Below are 19,738 nucleotides of genomic sequence, written 5' to 3'. Positions count from 1 at the left end.
GAGAGATTCAGTCAGCTTGTTTTTTCTACTAGGAGTAGGGCAGTATAGGCAGAAAAAGATAGATGGTGACATGATCACATCTTAATTAATGCTAACTACATGACAATGTCTCCACACATGATAAAATCGATTTACTTACCAAAGTATTATCTTTCTATTTAAGTCATTTCTCCATGGAAAGGGAGATGTAGGTAACTCTTCAGCTTCAGATTTATCATTTTGCTCGGGCAGTTGAGTCATATTCCATCTAGTAAGGTTCTCAATCAGAACGGTCTCATCCCTGCACCCTAAGGGGTCAAAAGCATTCTCACTATTCTCCATTTCAGGCTTACCTACTTAGTGCATCTGAGAATATATGTTCCTGAAGTAAAAAAGGAAATAAATATTACAAACAAATTTATTTTCTATATGATCCATATGGAAAGATTTTGTAACATTAAAATTCTGTGATATGCCATGGTTCTGACTGGACTGATATAATTCTTTATTTAGTCATGTAGACAACGCAGCACACAGTCTGCCATCATTCTGACTGGACTGATTTAGTTATGCAGACAAAGCAGCAGTCTGCCATGGCCTTGACTGGACTGACATACTTATTTATTTAATCATGAACATAACGCAGCACACTCACTACCATGGCTCTGATAAGACTGACACTGTTTTGTATTTAACCATGTAGACACTCTGTTATGGTCCTGATATGACTGATATCGTCCTGTATTTAGTCTTGTTGACCAGGCAACACATTGTCTGCCATGGCTCTGACTGTAATAACATAATTCTGTATTTAATCATGTTGACTGCACAGCATTTATGATGATTTTCAACAATTAATGGCTGCAATATGCAAAATCTATCTTTGCTACAGTAAATGTGAAATAAATTAAGTGAACAACTGTATCCATCTTTTACCAAAATAAATAATCAGAATTCTCCCTAGCCTGTCTTAGAAGGTACTGCATCATTCTCTCCTTTGGTGGTGCTCTGACCTCTGTGGCATGCACCTTACCCTCCTTAGGGGTCACCCAATCTTAATACTCTGGAATTTAATATGTGACACATATTAACATTCAACTTTGCATCAAGTGCATCAACTTATCAGCCTGAGCATCAACTTATCAGCCTGAGCATCAACTTGGCAACTAGTGCATCAATGTAGATCTAGCACATCAACTAATGCACCAACTTGGCATCTAATGCATCAACTTGGCAACTAGTGCATCAACTTGGCATCTAGAGAACCAACTTGGCATCTAGTGCATCAACTTGGCAACTATTGCATCAACTTGGAATCTAGTGCACAACATGGCATCTAGTGCATCAACCTGGCATATAATGCATCAACTTGGCATCTTGAGCACCAACTTGGCATCTAGAGGACCAACTTGGCATCTAGTGCATCAACTTGGCATCTAGTGGATCAATTTGGCATCTTGTGCAACAACATGGCATCTAGAGCACCAACTTGGCATCTAGTGCATCAACTCGGCATCTAGTGCATCAATCTGGCATCTAATGCATCAACTTGGCATCTTGAGCACCAACTTGGCATCTAGAGGACCAACGTGGCATCTAGTGCATCAACTTGGCATCTAATGCATCAACTTGGCATCTTGAGCACCAACTTGGCATCTAGAGGACCAACGTGGCATCTAGTGCATCAACTTGGCATCTAGTGCATCAACTTGGCATATAGAGCACCAACAAGTCTAAATATTACCTTAAATAAACAAGTGGTGTGCATAAAACAAATTCCCTTTTCATAGTATTGCCAGCAAAAGAGACTTGCCTTGTTTTAAATGTCCCGTCAAGCATCAACCTGCCCATAACAGTGGTCTGGAGACAACACTCATAATTGTTAATTGCATTATTTGTTTCTTGGAGAAAATTGCTTCCATTTCTAGTGAAATATAATATTTGGCCACCAACTTTTAGTGATTTTGAACCAATGCACAAATTTTAATGCCCTTTTGAATCCTAATTCTGTTATACAATACTAACGATTTCTAAGTTTTGTATGTCATCAGTTCTAAGCTACTGCTGTGAAAAAGATTAGGGCAAAATACAGACTGAATTTGGTATGCCCAAAACATATCCTTTCTATTGCCTATCCTATTAAGTTTTGTTATGTTCTGTTGCTAGATCATTCATCTGCTACAGGAAAAACTTACAAAATAATTACTGCAATTGATATGCACTGTATTCAAATTTCTCTTTCAATAAATGGCAAAAATGTAATGTTACTTAAAGTTGAATAATAAGGAGTTTCTTTAATTTTCTGACCAAATATATAAAGTCTTGGAAAATACATGCACAGGCACACCCTACTATAACATGGTCAGAGTTCACAAAGTACTATATTGTGTTATCTGGTTATATAACACACCATGCAATAATGAAACAAGTCAGTTAATTGAGGAAAATGTTGCATACATATAAAACAAGTCAGCTAACTGAGGAAAATGTTGCATACAAATGAAACAAGTCAGCTAACTGAGGAAAATGTTGTATACATGTCATCTGCCAGACAAAGGATGTGTGTGTGTGTGTGTGTGTGTGTGTGTGTGCGTGTGTGTGTGTGTATGTGTGTGTATGTGTGTGAAAAACTATGGGCTTTAATAACACAGTTGCCAAATTAAATTGATGCATATATTAAGTGGAATACACATAAAGCACATCAATTGTGAAATCAACATTGAATTTTGTGCAGAGAACAAAGCATTTATACATACATTATAAGAAAATTGACACAATACCAGAATGAATATCTGAAGAACATGAGTAAAAGTTAATCAATAACAATTCCCTTAACAAGGAGGTATACTAATTATTTTAATCATCCCATCATAGATTATGATCTGTCTAAATTCAACGCAAAATTTATTTTAAAGAATAATGTAAGAAAAGTTAGACTATAAATATACTTCAACGTGTACATGTACATGCATCAAGGTCACTTAATTTATTAAAGGTAACTTATTTCAACAATGGCATTGTTCAGTGCATTGGTGTGTATGTCAGCTGAGTGAGCAAGTTTTTGTTGTCTATTGTTTGCCTTGGACTGAACAACAATATGTACAATGCATTGATGATAGACACAAAAATAAATTATTAGTGTTTGTTGATGGTTCAGTGCAAATTAGATTAACAGTTATCAGCATGGTTCAATGCAAATTAGATTAAAAATTATCAGCTTTGTTAAGAGTTAGCATCTTTATAATTTGACAAGCTCAATCCAGAAATGTCCTATTGACAGACTTGCAATGAATATTCGAAAATAGGAACTTTGAATTCATTAAAAGAAAGACAACTATATTTCTTCAAGAATTTGATACATCATGCCAGCATACCAAATATAACTCTATTTAAACAAGCAATAAAACATTGCTGCAATTCATAAATGTCAGAAGAAATTGGTGAAGAAGTAGTAAAATTTTGAAACCATCCCATGACCAAGTCTTATCCAAATTCATAAAATAAAAAACATGCTATACAAGCCAAATATTTAAACTATTGAAACTAATGACCAAAATTATGTTGAAAAACTGCCAAATAATTTTGTTACATAATGCCCTGTATGTGTTCCTGCGTGCTCATGTTGTGGCAAGACTGTGTATGTTATTATCATGAGGTGAAATATGGAATGGCAAATCCACCAGAATTACCGTAATCCCATTCAATGGTGTCTATAGCAAACCATTTAATGACAGAACAAACCAAATGGTTAATATTTTCTCTCCATTTTCCATTTATTTGCCAAACTATTCAGTGCATGTATCAAATACCACAAATTTAAAGAACAACAGATTTATGGAAAGCTAGAACCATACTATCATGGATAAAATACTTGCAATAAATCTTACAGAAAAGTCTATAAAAACTAGATCATTAGAAACAACTTTGTTTTTCGATATGATAAGAATTAAAACCATTTGCTGCATTAAGAAACAATCTATTATATGATGAAATAATCAAGTATAATACAAATTAGATAATAACATGTCACATAATCAACTGATTCACAAACCCCATTGTTCTTCTCCACAAGCCATACAATTAAAAAGGTATCATGCAATGTACACTGCCAGCAAGTAGAAACTCAACTGAAACAGTAGTACAGTGTATACACATTTAGCGTTGAAACATAATGCATCTATAAATCTTTTATCAAATGGGTGAATCCTACAATTAACAAATGAATGAATGAATACATCGTTACAACAACTATGGCATATATAGTGACAAAGCAGAAATGGTACTATACAGCAAATGTTTCATTTACCTCTATTTTTACAGTGTGCGTGTGTGTGTGTGTGTGATTTGGATTTTTAACGTAGCTTTAACAATTTTTCAGTCATATCGCTACAACGTCTGCAGTGTGGAAGTTTATAGTGATGTCTAGCACTGGGGCATCATGCCACCGACATGTAGCATGATGTCCCACCCAGTCACATTATCCTGACACCAGGCCGACCAGTCCTAACACTAACCTCTTAATGCTGAGTGCCAAGCGAGGTAGCTGTTAGTACCATTTTTATGTCATATGTTATGACTCGGCAGGGGTTCGAACCTGTGCCCTTCCATATATTATTACAGAAAAATAAGCCAAACAAGCAAACAGAATGGCAAATTTAATGTCCGAATTACAATGTATAGGAAGCAAGCCAATCAGAGAAAATGGCAATGTACTCATTGTTCACTGGATATTACATTCCATCCTCTCTCCATATCCTGGCTGTAACAACGATAACTGGGTGGAAGGTCAAGCCCCAACAACTCAGACCCATGGGAGGGGACATTGGGCAGCTGTGTTTGATTTTAACCATAACTCTTTAACTTCCTATACACAGTTAAGATGTACGGATGGTTTTTGTTTTCCAACTCAATGACATTTTGTGGTTTTGGTCAACATTTTTTTACATTCTGTGTTAACTAGTTACATTCCTTGTCAATCAGTTACATGCATTATTAGCCACCTACTGCAAATAGTCAGTTAATCTGCATAAATATTGCCCTTATTGCCTCACTTGGCAAGTGGAATTTGACACAGCATATAAAAAGCAAACATCCTAATCAGATAGAGGAATTTAAGAACTTTTCACTCAGCCTGCCAAGCAAATCAATGGAGACCAGATACAAAGTGATATAAATTTCACAAGCACAGGAAAAGCACAAAGAGAATATACTACAGCCAGAGATGAAAAGCATTGTGGAGGAAAGCTTAACCAAATGAGAAGAAACATTTGGAATGGAGGCAGCACGCAAAATGCTGGAAAAGAAATTAACAGATGAATAAGAAACACTTATTTGACCAACAACAGGTGTGAAAAGATTTTTAATTTAACAGTGGACTGGGCAAAATTAATTACAACAAACAAATGATGATCTTGAACAAATGGAGGAAGACAGTCTAAAAGGAATTAAAGGAACAGCAAATTGAATATGAACACATTACATTGAAAAGGGAAAGGTATCACATGTATTTGTGATCTTCCCCAGTTTAACTGGTGGAGGAAGAACCTGGGTAAGAATCACAGACCCACAGGAAGCTACTGGCAAGCTTTCCCACTTACCCACATTGGCCAAACCCAAAACCCGGACCCAGATAGATAGAGGTGCAAGGGCAGTGATCAGTAAAGGCAAGTGCTTTAGACCACTCTGCCACCTAGGGTCCCAGTATCAAATATGTCAATTACAAACTGGATGATTGCCAAAACCAACTATCCAAGTACTCCAATTGCCTTGGCACTAAATATCCTACTTCAGTTCTGTGCCATAAAAACAAAACTGAACAAACCAAACTGTACAATATTAAAACAAAATGAAAGAACATGCACAAAGTCCAACAGCAAAACCTGAACCAAGATCAAAATCTGAAACTTTGCAAAGCAAACCAACTGTACAACCTAGCAACAACTATTACAGCTCTATCACAGTCCTCAAATGTTACAGACCTTGTTCTTTTTATATATCAGTGACAAAAGATATTGTAAATACCATTTGCCATTCAGCATTAGGCAGTTTAACAGCCTCATTCAACATGTTACTGCACAAAGTAGTTATTTACAAGAAAAGACCACCTTCTAAAATGTCTACCAATGAGTTGTTGATACTTTTATTGCTTTTGTCAATGTATGAGTATATGAGGACTATTTAATTCCTGAATCTCAAATCTAGCTGGTCTTGTAATTTTAATTTGTAAAATATATTCCTCTAGTTGGTTTAAGAATTTTAATTTGTAAATCATTTGCTTTCTGAATCTTACTGGTCTTGTAATTTCATTTAAAAAAAACAATGCTCTCTAGTCCAACTGGTCTAGTTATCTTTTAATTTTTAATTTTAATGTTATCATTTCTCTGCAAAGGTGGTCCGGTGATTTTTATGAATTATCCAGAATTTAAAAATATATGTGAAATATAGTAATACCCACAATTCTGACCTGTCTTGTAATTTTAAAATTTATGAAATAATACCATCATGTCTGACTAGCCTAGTAACGTTATGAGTATTATATAATATTGTTGTAGTACTGGAATTTTCATTAATTTATTTATTACATATGAATTTTAAAAATCTTTACTACTATCTCCAGCTGTTTGAACAAGTTGTCAACATTTCATTTTGCTTTTCACTTGTTGACGAGTTATATTGTAGAGTCCCTTTCTTAACCATGACTTTTTGAAGATTGACAGTTTGAAAACTTTATCAATTATATGGCATACTGATCTCTTGTCTACTTAACAATGGGCAGACAGAGGGCATCAAAGTATCTCTGCTAATGCATGGGGTAACAATTTAAGATTAAACACAGCTATACATACTTGTATGGTGCTCAGAGACATATGCCTGGATAGACAAAGGCTATCAAATTGTTCTGTTAAAGTGTGGGAATAACAACTTGATATTAAACACAGTATATCATACTTGTATGGTGCTCACAGACAGATGACAGACAGAGAGTATCATGTAATACCACTAATTTATTGGTCTAAGATATTTAAATAAGTGTGGGGATAACTACTTGAGAATAAACACAGCCCTACATACATGTATGGTGCCAAGAGACAGGCCTTTAAGGTAGCTACACAAAGAAAGTGTATCACAGTATCACTGCTAATGTGTGGTAATAACTTGAGATTAAACATGGCCTTACATACTTGTATAGTGCTGACAGATGGCTGGACAGACAGAGGGTATTAAAGTATCCTCTGCTAAAGTCTGGACATACAATATAGGATTAAACATGGCCTTTCATACTTGTATGGTGTTGACAGACAGATGGCCTAACACATGGCTGTAGAGACAGAGGGTATCAAAGTATCTCCAAGTAACTGCAGCCTAACATACTTGTATGGTGCTGACAGATGGCTGAACTGACAGAGAGTATTACAGTATCCTCAGGTAAGGTCTGGAGATACAATTTGGGATTAAACATGGCCTTTCATACTTGTATGGTGTTGACAGAATGGCCTAACACATGGCTGTACAGACAGAGGGTATCAAAGTATCTCCACGTAACTGCAGCCTTACATACTTGTATGGTGCTCCATTCGAATGCTCTCTGTCTCAGTGTATGACATAGTATCTACTGATTAACATCTGTGTCCATTTATTATTATGACACCTCCACTGTTCTTCGATATAAACTGCAAATATTTCATGCAAGATTTATGTCCAGTACATCAACAAATACAATATTTAACACATGAATTAAGAGTCTTTTTCTAAGTAAAAGTTGACACAGTTGTATGAAGTTGTATGAACTGAATGAATGTCTATTTAAATCTAACTTGAAGTTTTGTATCATAGTAAGCTTACTTACAGTAACCTAGTATAGTTATGTTCAAAACTGTAATCCTTCAATATGTTTTAATTTACAATTGAACAAATCAAATAACTGCTTTCTTTTCTTTGCCAACAGATCTAATTATTAGTTTGCCCAAGTTCAACCCACCACATCACAGATGAGTTGCAAAAAAGAAAATGATTTCTGGTTCATATGCTTAATGGTTCAGATACAAGTATGTTAAGATCATATAGCAATGTCATTTGTACAAACCTAACAAAAGACTCTATTATGAATCACATTGTTACTTCAGTTTAGTGAATATATAAGCAGAAAAGATACTTGAAAAGTAAAACAAATATTCAAATATCAAAATCAGTTTATATTTTAGTAAAAGAAGTATTTAAAACATCTTGCATTTGTTTACCAAAGTTGCAATGTTTGCAAACTAAAAGAGTGGTAAAGGAATTTTTTAATGGATTTACTAAGATCATGGATATGTGTGTGTGTGTGTGTATATATATATATATATATATATATATATATATATATATATATATATATATATATATATATATATATGGACATGACCAACAGATGAGCTCAAATGACCAATTAACCACTCCGGTGGCCTAAGTGGTTAAAGAATCTGCCTTGGATGCAGTAGGTCATGGTTTTGAGCCCTGGCAGATTCATACCAAATACTGATAAAAATGGTGCTAGCAGCTGCCTCACTTGGCACTAAGCATTAAGATGTTAGTGTTAGGATTGGTCAACCCAGTGTTAGGATAATGTGACTGGGTGGGACAGTGTTAGACATCACTATAAATTGCTACACTGCAGACATCGTAGTGATATGACTGAATTTTTTTAAAGCCATGTTAAAAATCCAAATTACACACACAACTGACCAATTACTGACTTGAACGTTTTTGATTATCCATGGTTGTTCCTAGGCAATCAGCTCGGAATATCTGGTTGCCCAGCAGATTATTTTTGTTGCCTGATAGATTACTGCCCCCAAGATTACCCTAATCAAAATTATTCAGCAACTTTTATCACGCATGTAGTTAGTTCTAATTGCACACAATACTTTTAACCCACCATCAGTCCTGCTAATGGAACATGTCACACAATTTTACACACTTATTTAATCTATTCAAGAACAAAAATTAAAATATAATCTAACAATTTCCTTTTTATGCTGTCCACCGGTTCTTACATGTACTAGCTGACCACCCCTGACATTAACCATGTCCACATTTTATGTTTGTCTGAGTTTACATCATTATTATTCACATTATCATTGATTAGATACTATTTATACTGTCTTCAATCTGCCATCAAGCCAATATAGTATGCAACAATAGCTGTGATTGGTTTGATTATTTAAACTTGCCATACTCCTTAAGCTAATGTTAGCCAACAGAAGCAACTGTCACATGCTCTACCACTTGTGTTGATTTCTTCAACTGACCAATGATGAAATGGAATACAAGATCATAGGCATTGGATAAACTAAGTCCAAGATGAAAGATACTTCTTCCATAAGCTGGTGTGTTGACAAAAGATGAACACTCAAGAGTCTTGTTTCTTTAAGGGTTCACCTTGAGGGACTATTAGTATGGTCTTTGATTACTTCAACAGATAATGAGTAACCATCACTGAGGATCTTAGGGTACTGAGAGCATCACCCAACACTCAACAACAGAATTATATTGTACTCAGAGCAATCACCCAACACTCAACAACAGAATTATATCATACTCAGAGCAATCACCCAACACTCAACAACAGAATTATATCAAGAAAATTTGGACATGCACCTGTAGGTACCCAGAGGAATAATTCCATGATCAGTTGTTTGTTTCTGGAAAATATATAAAATTCCATCATAACTTTTAAAATGCTAATTTTTTAAATAACACTTCAGGTTGCTGAACTGGGCTTTCACAGTGAGAAAAATGGTTGCCCAACATTATATTTTAGCTGTCCAAGATGATGGATTTTTCTAGCCCTGTTGACATGTCCGATGTTGCACATAAGGTACTCACAAAAAATCTATGCGATTTTTTTAGTCATTATGTTTTCCCACTTGTTCAAATACTCTATAACCACAAATAATGAATGATAGCTTATCTCCTGGAATTATTAAAATCTTATAACTGAATGACAGCCTGAGGTATGTACTATAAACACTACATCAGTCTTTTAGACCATTTGCTTTCAACCTTATACTGTTTGGTGGTGTGTCAACACATATCAGACCTTTAACAATTTAGACCAAATTATGCATAGTCTAGGTCCTAATTTTAAACAAAAACCTAGATACATGTATTAGCAACAGGAACTAAGATGAACTGATTTTATCATCTCCTAACACTTGTATGAGGCCATTTTCTAATAAAACTTGACCACGGGACCAAACACGCCTGTCAATTAAGTGTTATGTATTTTCAGGAAAATCTGCTTGTTGTCAATGAATAATTATTTTCGAAAACAGCAGAGTGAATTTAAACACTGTGGTTGATGAAATTCACAAGTATAGTTTCCAAAAGGAAAATGTTGTTATTGTAAATAAATAATTTGCAAGAAAACTTGTGAAGCTTGAGAGAATACATGTACTAACTTTAAAGCATCAACAGTTTTAGAAATGTCCTGATCTTTAAAGTTAAAAATTATTTTATGGTGAATGTTAAGTATTTCTGTTCTTTGTCTGAAATGGGAATTTTCAATAAACATTGCAAAACTAAACATCATTTTTTTTTACTGGGAATGGGCCCCATATTTGCCAACAAAACTGACCTACAAAAATCCCTGGTTAAAGAATGCTTTTCTTTTTTGTTACAATATTTTGTTTCTACCAATAAATGTTTTTAATATTATAATATAATTTCACAAATATCTGGCTGCCACATTCATTTACAGAAAACAATGTCAAGCAAAGGCCATTGAAATTTTGGATTCCTTGATTTATTTATAAAACCTGCTCCAAAAAGACACCATTGGAACAAAATCATTGGCCAAGTTATGTTGGTCAGCAACAGATATACTGGAAAAACCTATATTTTTCCAAATGTACCAGGTATCATACTAACGATAAATTCACCAGAACTTTTAACTGACATGACTGCAGTGCTCAAAGAAATAATGTTTCAGACACAGGCCAAGGGCTGGCGATGTTAAAAATATCACAGGTCCCAACTGAAATTCCACAATCCCAGACTCCAATTTCCATATTCCCAAAATTTCCCCTTTATTAATATTATTTGTCACACAATATTGCATTTGCTACAACTCAAATATAAATTTAATAGGGTCTGGAGGTAATGTAAGTGTTTTTAGTGTTAATCACTACACTCACTAGAGACTGCATGGTCCTAGCGTTCAAACCTCTCTGTTGGATTCTCTAAGCGAATCCTAGTCAGAACCAAGCTGACATATTTCGATATGTGTTTTGCAGTATGTGAAAATAATTATTTGCCCCCCACCTCCTTTTTTCCCCTGGCATGCTTCATTAAGAAAAACTCCATCGACACGAGTTCTGAAATTTATTTTATATTTGTTGGCAGAAAGAACATCTCTCAAGAAAAGTTGAACTTTATGACAAGATTTCATGATTTACAAAACACAAAAAAAAAGCAATATCAATGTAATTGTTAAAATATTTTTGCATCTTTAAAGGAAAGGATATAGAGCAATACAACTTAGGCTGTGATTGCATGTCTATGCATGGACGTTTCCTCTATTCTAAAGAAAATCAACTGTAAAAAGACACTTTTAATCACAAAAGATAATCGTATTTCTAAATTAACAATATTCTCCAGCATTTATACTATTATATTCAAACTTTACACGCCGTAGTGGTGAAAAACCATACAAACTAATATTCATTAGGGCTGAAAACTATATACCTGTGCCACGTATGATTCACAATACACGGTCAACGATACGACACATGAATCGATATACATATCAACCTGATGATCTTTTCATCTTTTGAAGGTCCGTCAGTGGTGGGATGGTGCAGTTTTATATGTGTTGACATCTTGGTTGTATTTCCAGTATGCACAGTACAGAAAAACATAGGCTTACCATATTTTTAAATGCCATTCTCATCTTTGCCAACATAAGAGATTACTTCTAAACAGACCACCTGTTAGATGTCAGTGATTTTAAATCAACCTTTTAGGTCATTTCAGGTATCCTGGTGTCCACCAAGCCTTTTGCTTTGCACTGCATAAATGCTTTAAAAACAACTTATTTCAGGTCTTTACTTAAATTCTGAAACTATGAGCTATGATGGTGTTATCTTCAAAACAAAATAAATATATTGCAACTTCCTTGTCCTACTACATGTATATCAAATCTTATCCAGAACAAATCCAAATGTGGAAGTGGAGATGACTAACAACCAGATTCATATACTGTACTTACTAATGATGCAAAATGACTGCCATGACCAAAAACACTTGCTTCTGTCAGTAAAAAAGTAAAATTACTGAAAACAAACCCAACCCTTCAACTAATTACCACGATGACTATAACTCATATAGTTTGGAATCTGCCACCTTGCCAATTCTGAGCTTATTATTTTTATCCCACTGGCATAGTCAGTTGCTGTTCAAGGTATATGAACATAAAAGAAGACATTCCAAACTAGTTACCCATGCATGACTATAATTTTAAAAGACATTTCTTACATGAAGATTATCTGTTACATTGTAACTATATGGATCGAGTTTTGATGCAATGCTTACAGTGTGCCTTGCAGTGAATAAGCTACAGCTAGTTCTGACTGGTGATCAGTGTAAACTTTAACAAACAGTAATCAACAATAAAAACTGAATATAACATCTTTCACTGCATGAAACATGAAAGTAGAGACTTCAAATTCAATTAGACAAGATCTGAAGCAACATATTAGCTTCACATAAAAATGGTCATTAAATTGATTAATTAAACCATCGGCTAAGTATCTAAATCATACATGAGGAACAAGTCTGGAATGTTTCCTTTATGTTGATATATGTTATCGGCAGATGAACATGCTGACAGGAGAGAATAATTAACATGGAATGGGGGGGGTACATTTCAAACCCTGATAGTCAATCTGTGTTAACTTGTAGAAGGCAAGTAACTGACATAAATGTGTGCAAATGCCTGTGCAAATGCCTGTGACAGATCCCTCAGATGAATTCTCAACTTAAAGAATGAAAAGGCAAACAACTAATATTTATTTATAACTGCTGAATAGTATAGTAGCTTGTTTGGAGTAAATATAATTTTGTATCGATTGTTCACCTTATGTATCAATATAGGCATGGATATGGAAACATCGATATATCAATTAATGCAGAGGTCTCAGAAATGCACATGTATCTGGATACCAATTTGTTTTGTCTGGGATATTGAAAATCACTTACACAGGAGTATAGCTGGGTGTCAAATGCTTGCCAGTCCTACTTCAACCACCTGTTGAGTGTGAAAACATGATGATCAATTAATCATTTTAGCTGTGCTGATATTTACAATTTGAGAATTCAGTGGCTGAAAGACCCCCAGATGTACATGTTGTCATTATAAGAGTACATCAAATGAACATGATGCAGGAGCTGGGTGGCAAGTTCAATGACTTAGACTAACTGCTGAGTGGTGGGAAAATTTGATGATACGTGTATTTACAATGACTGAATTCAGAGGCAGAAAGACCCAGAGATGTACATCTGGTCATCATAAGAGTACATCAAAGGAACAGCTTTAGCTCTCATTTTAGCCGAATCAGAAGTGCATGTGACCTCAAAATCAAGATGCATTGAGACTTAGGCAAAATGCCGTTTGCAAATTTGGACAAGCATTTTGGGGTTAAATGGCAAATTGACACAAAGATTGCAATGAGATTCAGAATAGTGCTAAAATTGTTAGAACTGATTGTTTAGATGGATTAGTAGCCAAGTGTAAGAAAGTGTGTAATGCTTGTCTTAGTGTTTGGAATAAAACCTTTCCTTGTACTGACAAAATCCAGTCTCACTGTGAAGGACAAACAAGAGTAATATGTCAGTGGTGTAAAGAATTTGGAAAATTAAACCAATGGCAACCACTGTTTCTTCTCGTTTGGACATTTAGCCACTTCAGGTATGCCCAATACTTTTGCTGAAGGGACTGCTGTTTTTACCAAATAGGAGTCCTGAAGTCCTAGTTTTAAAATCCTAGAGAGACCTCTGTAATGGTTTTACCCCAACTATTCATTGATGGATGGGCTGCATGCATTAATAAGTAGCCAATTCAGCAATGGTCAGCATGCATTAATAAGTAGCTGATTCAGCAATGGTCAGCATGCATTAATAAGTAGCTGATTCAGCAATAGTCAGCATGCATTAATAAGTAGCTGATTCAGCAATGGTCAGCATGCATTAATAAGTAGCCAATTCAGCAATGGTCAGCATGCATTAATAGGTAGCTGATTCAGTAATGGTCTGCATGCATTAATAAGTAGCTGATTCAGCAATGGTCAGCATGCATTAATAAGTAGCTGATTCAGCAATGGTCTGCATGCATTAATAAGTAGCCAATTCAGCAATGGTCAGCATGCATTAATAAGTAACTGATTCAGCAATGGTCAGCATGCATTAATAAGTAGCTGATTCAGCAATGGTCTGCATGCATTAATAAGTAGCCAATTCAGCAATGGTCTGCATGCATTAATAAGTAACTGATTCAGCAATGGTCTGCATGCATTAATAAGTAGCCAATTCAGCAATGGTCTGCATGCATTAATAATTATAAGTAGCCAGTTCAGCAATGGTCAGCATGTATTAATAAGTAGCCAATTCAGCAATGGTCTGCATGCATTAATAAGTAGCCGATTCAGCAATGGTCAGCATGCATTAGTAAGTAGCCAATTCAGCAATGGTCAGCATGCATTAATAAGTAGCTGATTCAGCAATGGTCTGCATGCATTAATAAGTAGCTGATTCAGCAATGGTCAGCATGCATTAATAAGTAGCTGATTCAGCAATGGTCTGCATGCATTAATAAGTAGCCAATTCAGCAATGGTCAGCATGCATTAATAAGCAGCTGATTCAGCAATGGTCAGCATGCATTAATAAGCAGCCAATTCAGCAATGGTCTGCATGCATTAATAAGTAGCTGATTCAGCAATGGTCAGCATGCATTAATAAGTAGCTGATTCAGCAATGGTCTGCATGCATTAATAAGTAGCCAATTCAGCAATGGTCAGCATGCATTAATAAGCAGCTGATTCAGCAATGGTCAGCATGCATTAATAAGCAGCCAATTCAACAATGGTCAGCATGCATTAATAAGTAGCCAATTCAGCAATGGTCAGCATGCATTAATAAGTAGCCAATTCAGCAATGGTCTGCATGCATTAATAAGTAACTGATTCAGCAATGGTCTGCATGCATTAATAAGTAGCCAATTCAGCAATGGTCTGCATGCATTAATAAGTAGCCAATTCAGCAATGGTCAGCATGCATTAATAAGTAGCCAATTCAGCAATGGTCTGCATGCATTAATAAGTAGCTGATTCATCAATGGTCTGCATGCATTAATAAGTAGCTGATTCAGCAATGGTCTGCAAGCATTAATAAGTAGCCAATTCAGCAATGGTCAGCGTGCATTAATAAGTAGCCAATTCAGCAATGGTCAGCGTGCATTAATAAGTAGCCAATTCAGCAATGGTCTGCATGCATTAATAAGTAGCTGATTCATCAATGGTCAGCATGCATTAATAAGCAGCTGATTCATCAATGGTCTGAGCATGCATTAATAAGTAGCTGATTCAGCAATGGTCAGCAAGCATTAAGTAGCCAATTCAGCAATGGTCTGCATGCAATAACAAGTAGCCAATTCAACAATCTGATCTGGAATTTTTTGTTTGTAAAATATGTTCCTATACTTCCTTGTTTTGACTTCCTGCTAAATGTTTTAGCCCCTTCGGTAGGTCTTTGATGGTAATAACTACAACTGGGGCAAGTGGCCATCTGGCATTTGCATTTGTCTATTTATGCCCAGTATGTACCTGGTTCTAGAGTGAGGATCTCAACAGTTTCCAAGTTTCAGTTACCAATTTTGAAAACAAAAAGCATCAAGGATGTAATGAAATGCCCAAAATTAGTCATTTCATTGATCAATTTATAAATTCTAACCTGATTATGACCAAGTTTTTAAACTCAATAAAGGCTCTTGATGTAAGACTAGATAGAATGATAACTGTCCTTTTCAAACTATTTCAGTAAAAACTCTCATTTGCATCCAATATTTGCAATGTCTAATTTTAATAGTTCTAAAATTAAATGAATACAAAAAGTGAAGACACTCTTGAATAATTGCAATGCCAGTAGCTGGTAAAGGAAAGTAACATTTCCACTGGTCAGAATGTTACCATGTGATCAAAATGAATTGTGTTTATTTCTGTAAGGAGAACTACTTTTCTAAGAATACCCACTTCTATAAACAGAGTCACGTGTACAGCATAAGATAAACACTGCCAGTTATGGTAGACACGAAGTAAGCATTAAAGGAAAAAACATTAACAATTTTTTAAAAAATTTACGATCAAGCAGGACAATCCCAAGTGCTATAAATACCTACGTAACAGAAAAAAAACAAACATGTATTACTACACTCAATTAAAATTTATGTTTTTTAATGATGCAAACAAGTTGCCGACTCACACAGCTTACATAACGCCCTTCGGGTGTTATTTGCTGTGTGAGTTGGCAACTGACAGTTTATACCACGATAAACTCAGAAAAAACAACATTAAACTCTTAAATACGTGTGTTCAAATTGATGTCACAAACTCCAAAATTTACTTAATTACTGAGATTATCAAAGAAGCTGAACCATATCACATGTGTTGCTTTAAAACATAGAATCATTCTTGAAAATATGCTGATGATGTTACTAAAGAAACCCATTTGATTCGAAACAACAAGTTAATAGTGTTTGGAACCCCTTGATGAAATAATACACTGATGAATGATTCCCATAACGTCAAGCTTGAAAACTATCTCTCAATTTGCTTGATTTGTTTACTGTGTAAAACCGGCTTCGTGTATAATTTTAAAAGTTCTACTGAGTGCGGCTACCACCATCACCAATTAAAATAGAATAAAGGAACAGGAAAACAAGAGCAAAGAAATAATACCAAGAAGAGGAAACGATTAGCAAACCGCCAAGCCGTGAACAAAGGAATTGAACAGAACAAAGGAACTATCAAACAAAGGAACGATAGGAACACGTAACAGAAAACAAAGGAGAGACTTCTAGCAGAGGAGCAGACTGGGTTAGGACAAAAACAAAAGATAAGTCATCATTCAATGCTATACGCAATTTAAGTAGAAGAATACAAACTAGGTCCAAACAAATGGCTCTATTCAATCCAAACACGCAAACACACAAACCACCAAACAACCCTATCAATAAATCAGTAAAAATATTGGATGTATCACAACTCCAAACAGCACCAATAAAGCATGTAAAACAAGCAAGATTAACGCAAGTAGTACCAACCACAGCAAACTCGAATTCAACCAACATCACACTGGGACCCCAAATTCTGGTCTCAAACACAGACCAAACAAACCACAAACCAGCAGACATAATTAAAACCCCCCCACCCCACCAACAGAAACTACTAGAAGTACAAAACTACACTCCAGGGAACAATATAAATACAATGCCAATACTATCGCCAATCCTCCTCAAGGAAGCGGAAAAACCAAACACAAATGAAGATATAGACACCACTATTCCAAACCTAACAAATGAATTTGACAGTAACCTACATACCTTAAACTCCCCACAATTAGACCACATAACCATAACCAGCACCCCAAAATTCACCAAAAATGAAATAACCAATTCTAGAAGCATGCAAACAAACCAACAACAGGAAATCAAGCAAACAACAACAAATCAAAACATTAGGAAAGAAACTAGACACTCAAGCCAAACTCCTGGACCATCTGGGATAATAACAGCAAGGGAACCACCAACCTATGGAAACAAATCCAATGAATTAGACACTACAAAATGACCCAGCAGCATTACTAATATGGCAACCCAAAGACCCCAAACAACCCAAAACACATACCTAGGTAATGGCAAGGGCCCGCTAAAACCCCAAAACAACCCAAAAAAACCCACAAGTAAGGTTAACTCAAAACAGGAAATAAAACAACAACATAACCCCCAAAACAAAATGTACAGTTATCATTCCATCGAACACACCATATACATAAGCAGCAGGTGCAACAGAATTACTAGTCTAAGTACCAATAGTATTATGACAGCACTGGCCAAAATTCACACTGGACAATTCAAACTGATAAGACCAAGGTGAAACTACCTCATTGTCCAATGCAGCACAATTCAACAGGTGGAAAAATTCATCCAAATTGAAACTATAGGCCCAATAAAGATCAAAGTAGAGAGACACCATAGTACTCAGAAGAAACCACGAGTCACTTCGAACTCCAAACACAGTGAAACCACAACTAATCTGGCTGAACCCACTAAAACCACTATCTTTAAAAAAGTAATAGCACTAAACAAATACAACAAGGACATAAGCAATGAACTCCTACTTCATAAACTCACAGCAAATGGAACACAGACCACCAAAGTATATTGTCTTAAAAATCACATGGGACAAGGAACAAACAAAGCAGTTATAGAGGCTACCGAGCCAATACCCTCAATAATAAAACTAGGACAGTCAGGAGTGTACCATAAGCTGGAAAACTACATAAATAGACCAAGATTTTGCACCAAATGCCTGCACTGGGGACACTATGCCCTCAGATGTAGATTCAAACCAAGATGTAAGTACTGCGGAGGTCAACACAAAGGAGAATGCCACACAATTAAACAAAAATGTGCTAACTGTAAAGAAAACCATTATCCTAGATTGGCAGAATGCAGATTTGCAATAAAAAAGAAACAAATAGTGGACTTAATGAACGAAAAACACCTCACCTACCATTCTGCCAAAAACATTATTTGTAAAAACAACTCCAACACACCAAAATCTACCTCTGAAACAATCAATGAGCACCAAAACTCTCCACGCAGAATCAGAAGGGAAAACACTGCACCACAAAACATACCCTCGAATCAGGAAACAAAAGAACCAAAAACTACAACCCACATTGTAACAAACCATGACCACCCTGATAACACTCCAGATACAAACAAAACTGTCACCCCAAACATCCCCAAATCTAACACACACACTAACACAGAATTAATACAGGAAGTAATGAACCTAACAACACGAACCATAATGCAAGATCTCAGTAGCATAATCAGAACCCTCAAAACCATTTTCACCATACTAGCTGATTGGACCACAAGACTAACAGATAAAGACAACGTCAAAAATGAATAGTACAAAAAATAATAAAATCACCATCTGGCAATGGAACTGCAGAGGAATCTTTAAAAACCTATCAGAACTGCAGAACAAACTGAATAATACGGCCATAAAACCAGACGTAATCTGCCTACAGGAAACCCTCATAACACAAGAACACAAACGCCTGCCCAAACTACAAGGCTATACCCAGGGAATCTTTAAAAACAGACCCATGGGGCAGAAAGGGGGTGGACTAGCAATTTTTTTAATAGATACACTAATCTACTATGAAGTAATAGAAGTACCCCCTAACCTAAATAATAATATAATAATAATAGCATCGAAATAATGTCAGTAATGATAAATATAGGAACCACAAACATTCAAATAATAAACGCATACGACCCAGGGGGTACCTTCTGCCCTACCAACCTAATCTCACTAAAGGCAATCACTAATAACAACAACAACAATCTAATGATCTGTGGCGACTTCAATGCACACAGTGAATTATGGGGAGGTAAAAAGAAAGATCAAAGAGGAAAAATTGTTGAAAAATGGA

At 35.5% G+C, this 19,738-nt stretch overlaps 1 protein-coding gene across 2 annotated transcripts in view; it reads right to left on the bottom strand.

Annotated features, from left to right (window-relative positions):
- Window positions 1-19,738, bottom strand: part of LOC149797161 (protein GDAP2 homolog) — an 87,231-nt gene that overhangs the window by 62,315 nt on the left and 5,178 nt on the right. For both annotated transcript variants that reach the window (XM_089961835.1, XM_089961836.1), the window contains one exon: window positions 140-361. In XM_089961835.1, the coding sequence (XP_089817961.1) occupies window positions 140-321 (182 nt within the window). In that variant the 5' untranslated portion in view covers window positions 322-361. The remainder of the gene's footprint in view (window positions 1-139; window positions 362-19,738) is intronic.

This window comes from Sinohyriopsis cumingii, chromosome 6, assembly GCF_028554795.1.
Source record: "Sinohyriopsis cumingii isolate HCF-2022 chromosome 6, ASM2855479v2, whole genome shotgun sequence".
Lineage (NCBI taxonomy): Eukaryota > Metazoa > Mollusca > Bivalvia > Unionida > Unionidae > Sinohyriopsis > Sinohyriopsis cumingii.
Note: the sequence above shows the minus strand (reverse complement) of the source record. Positions and strands in the feature narration are given on the sequence as shown.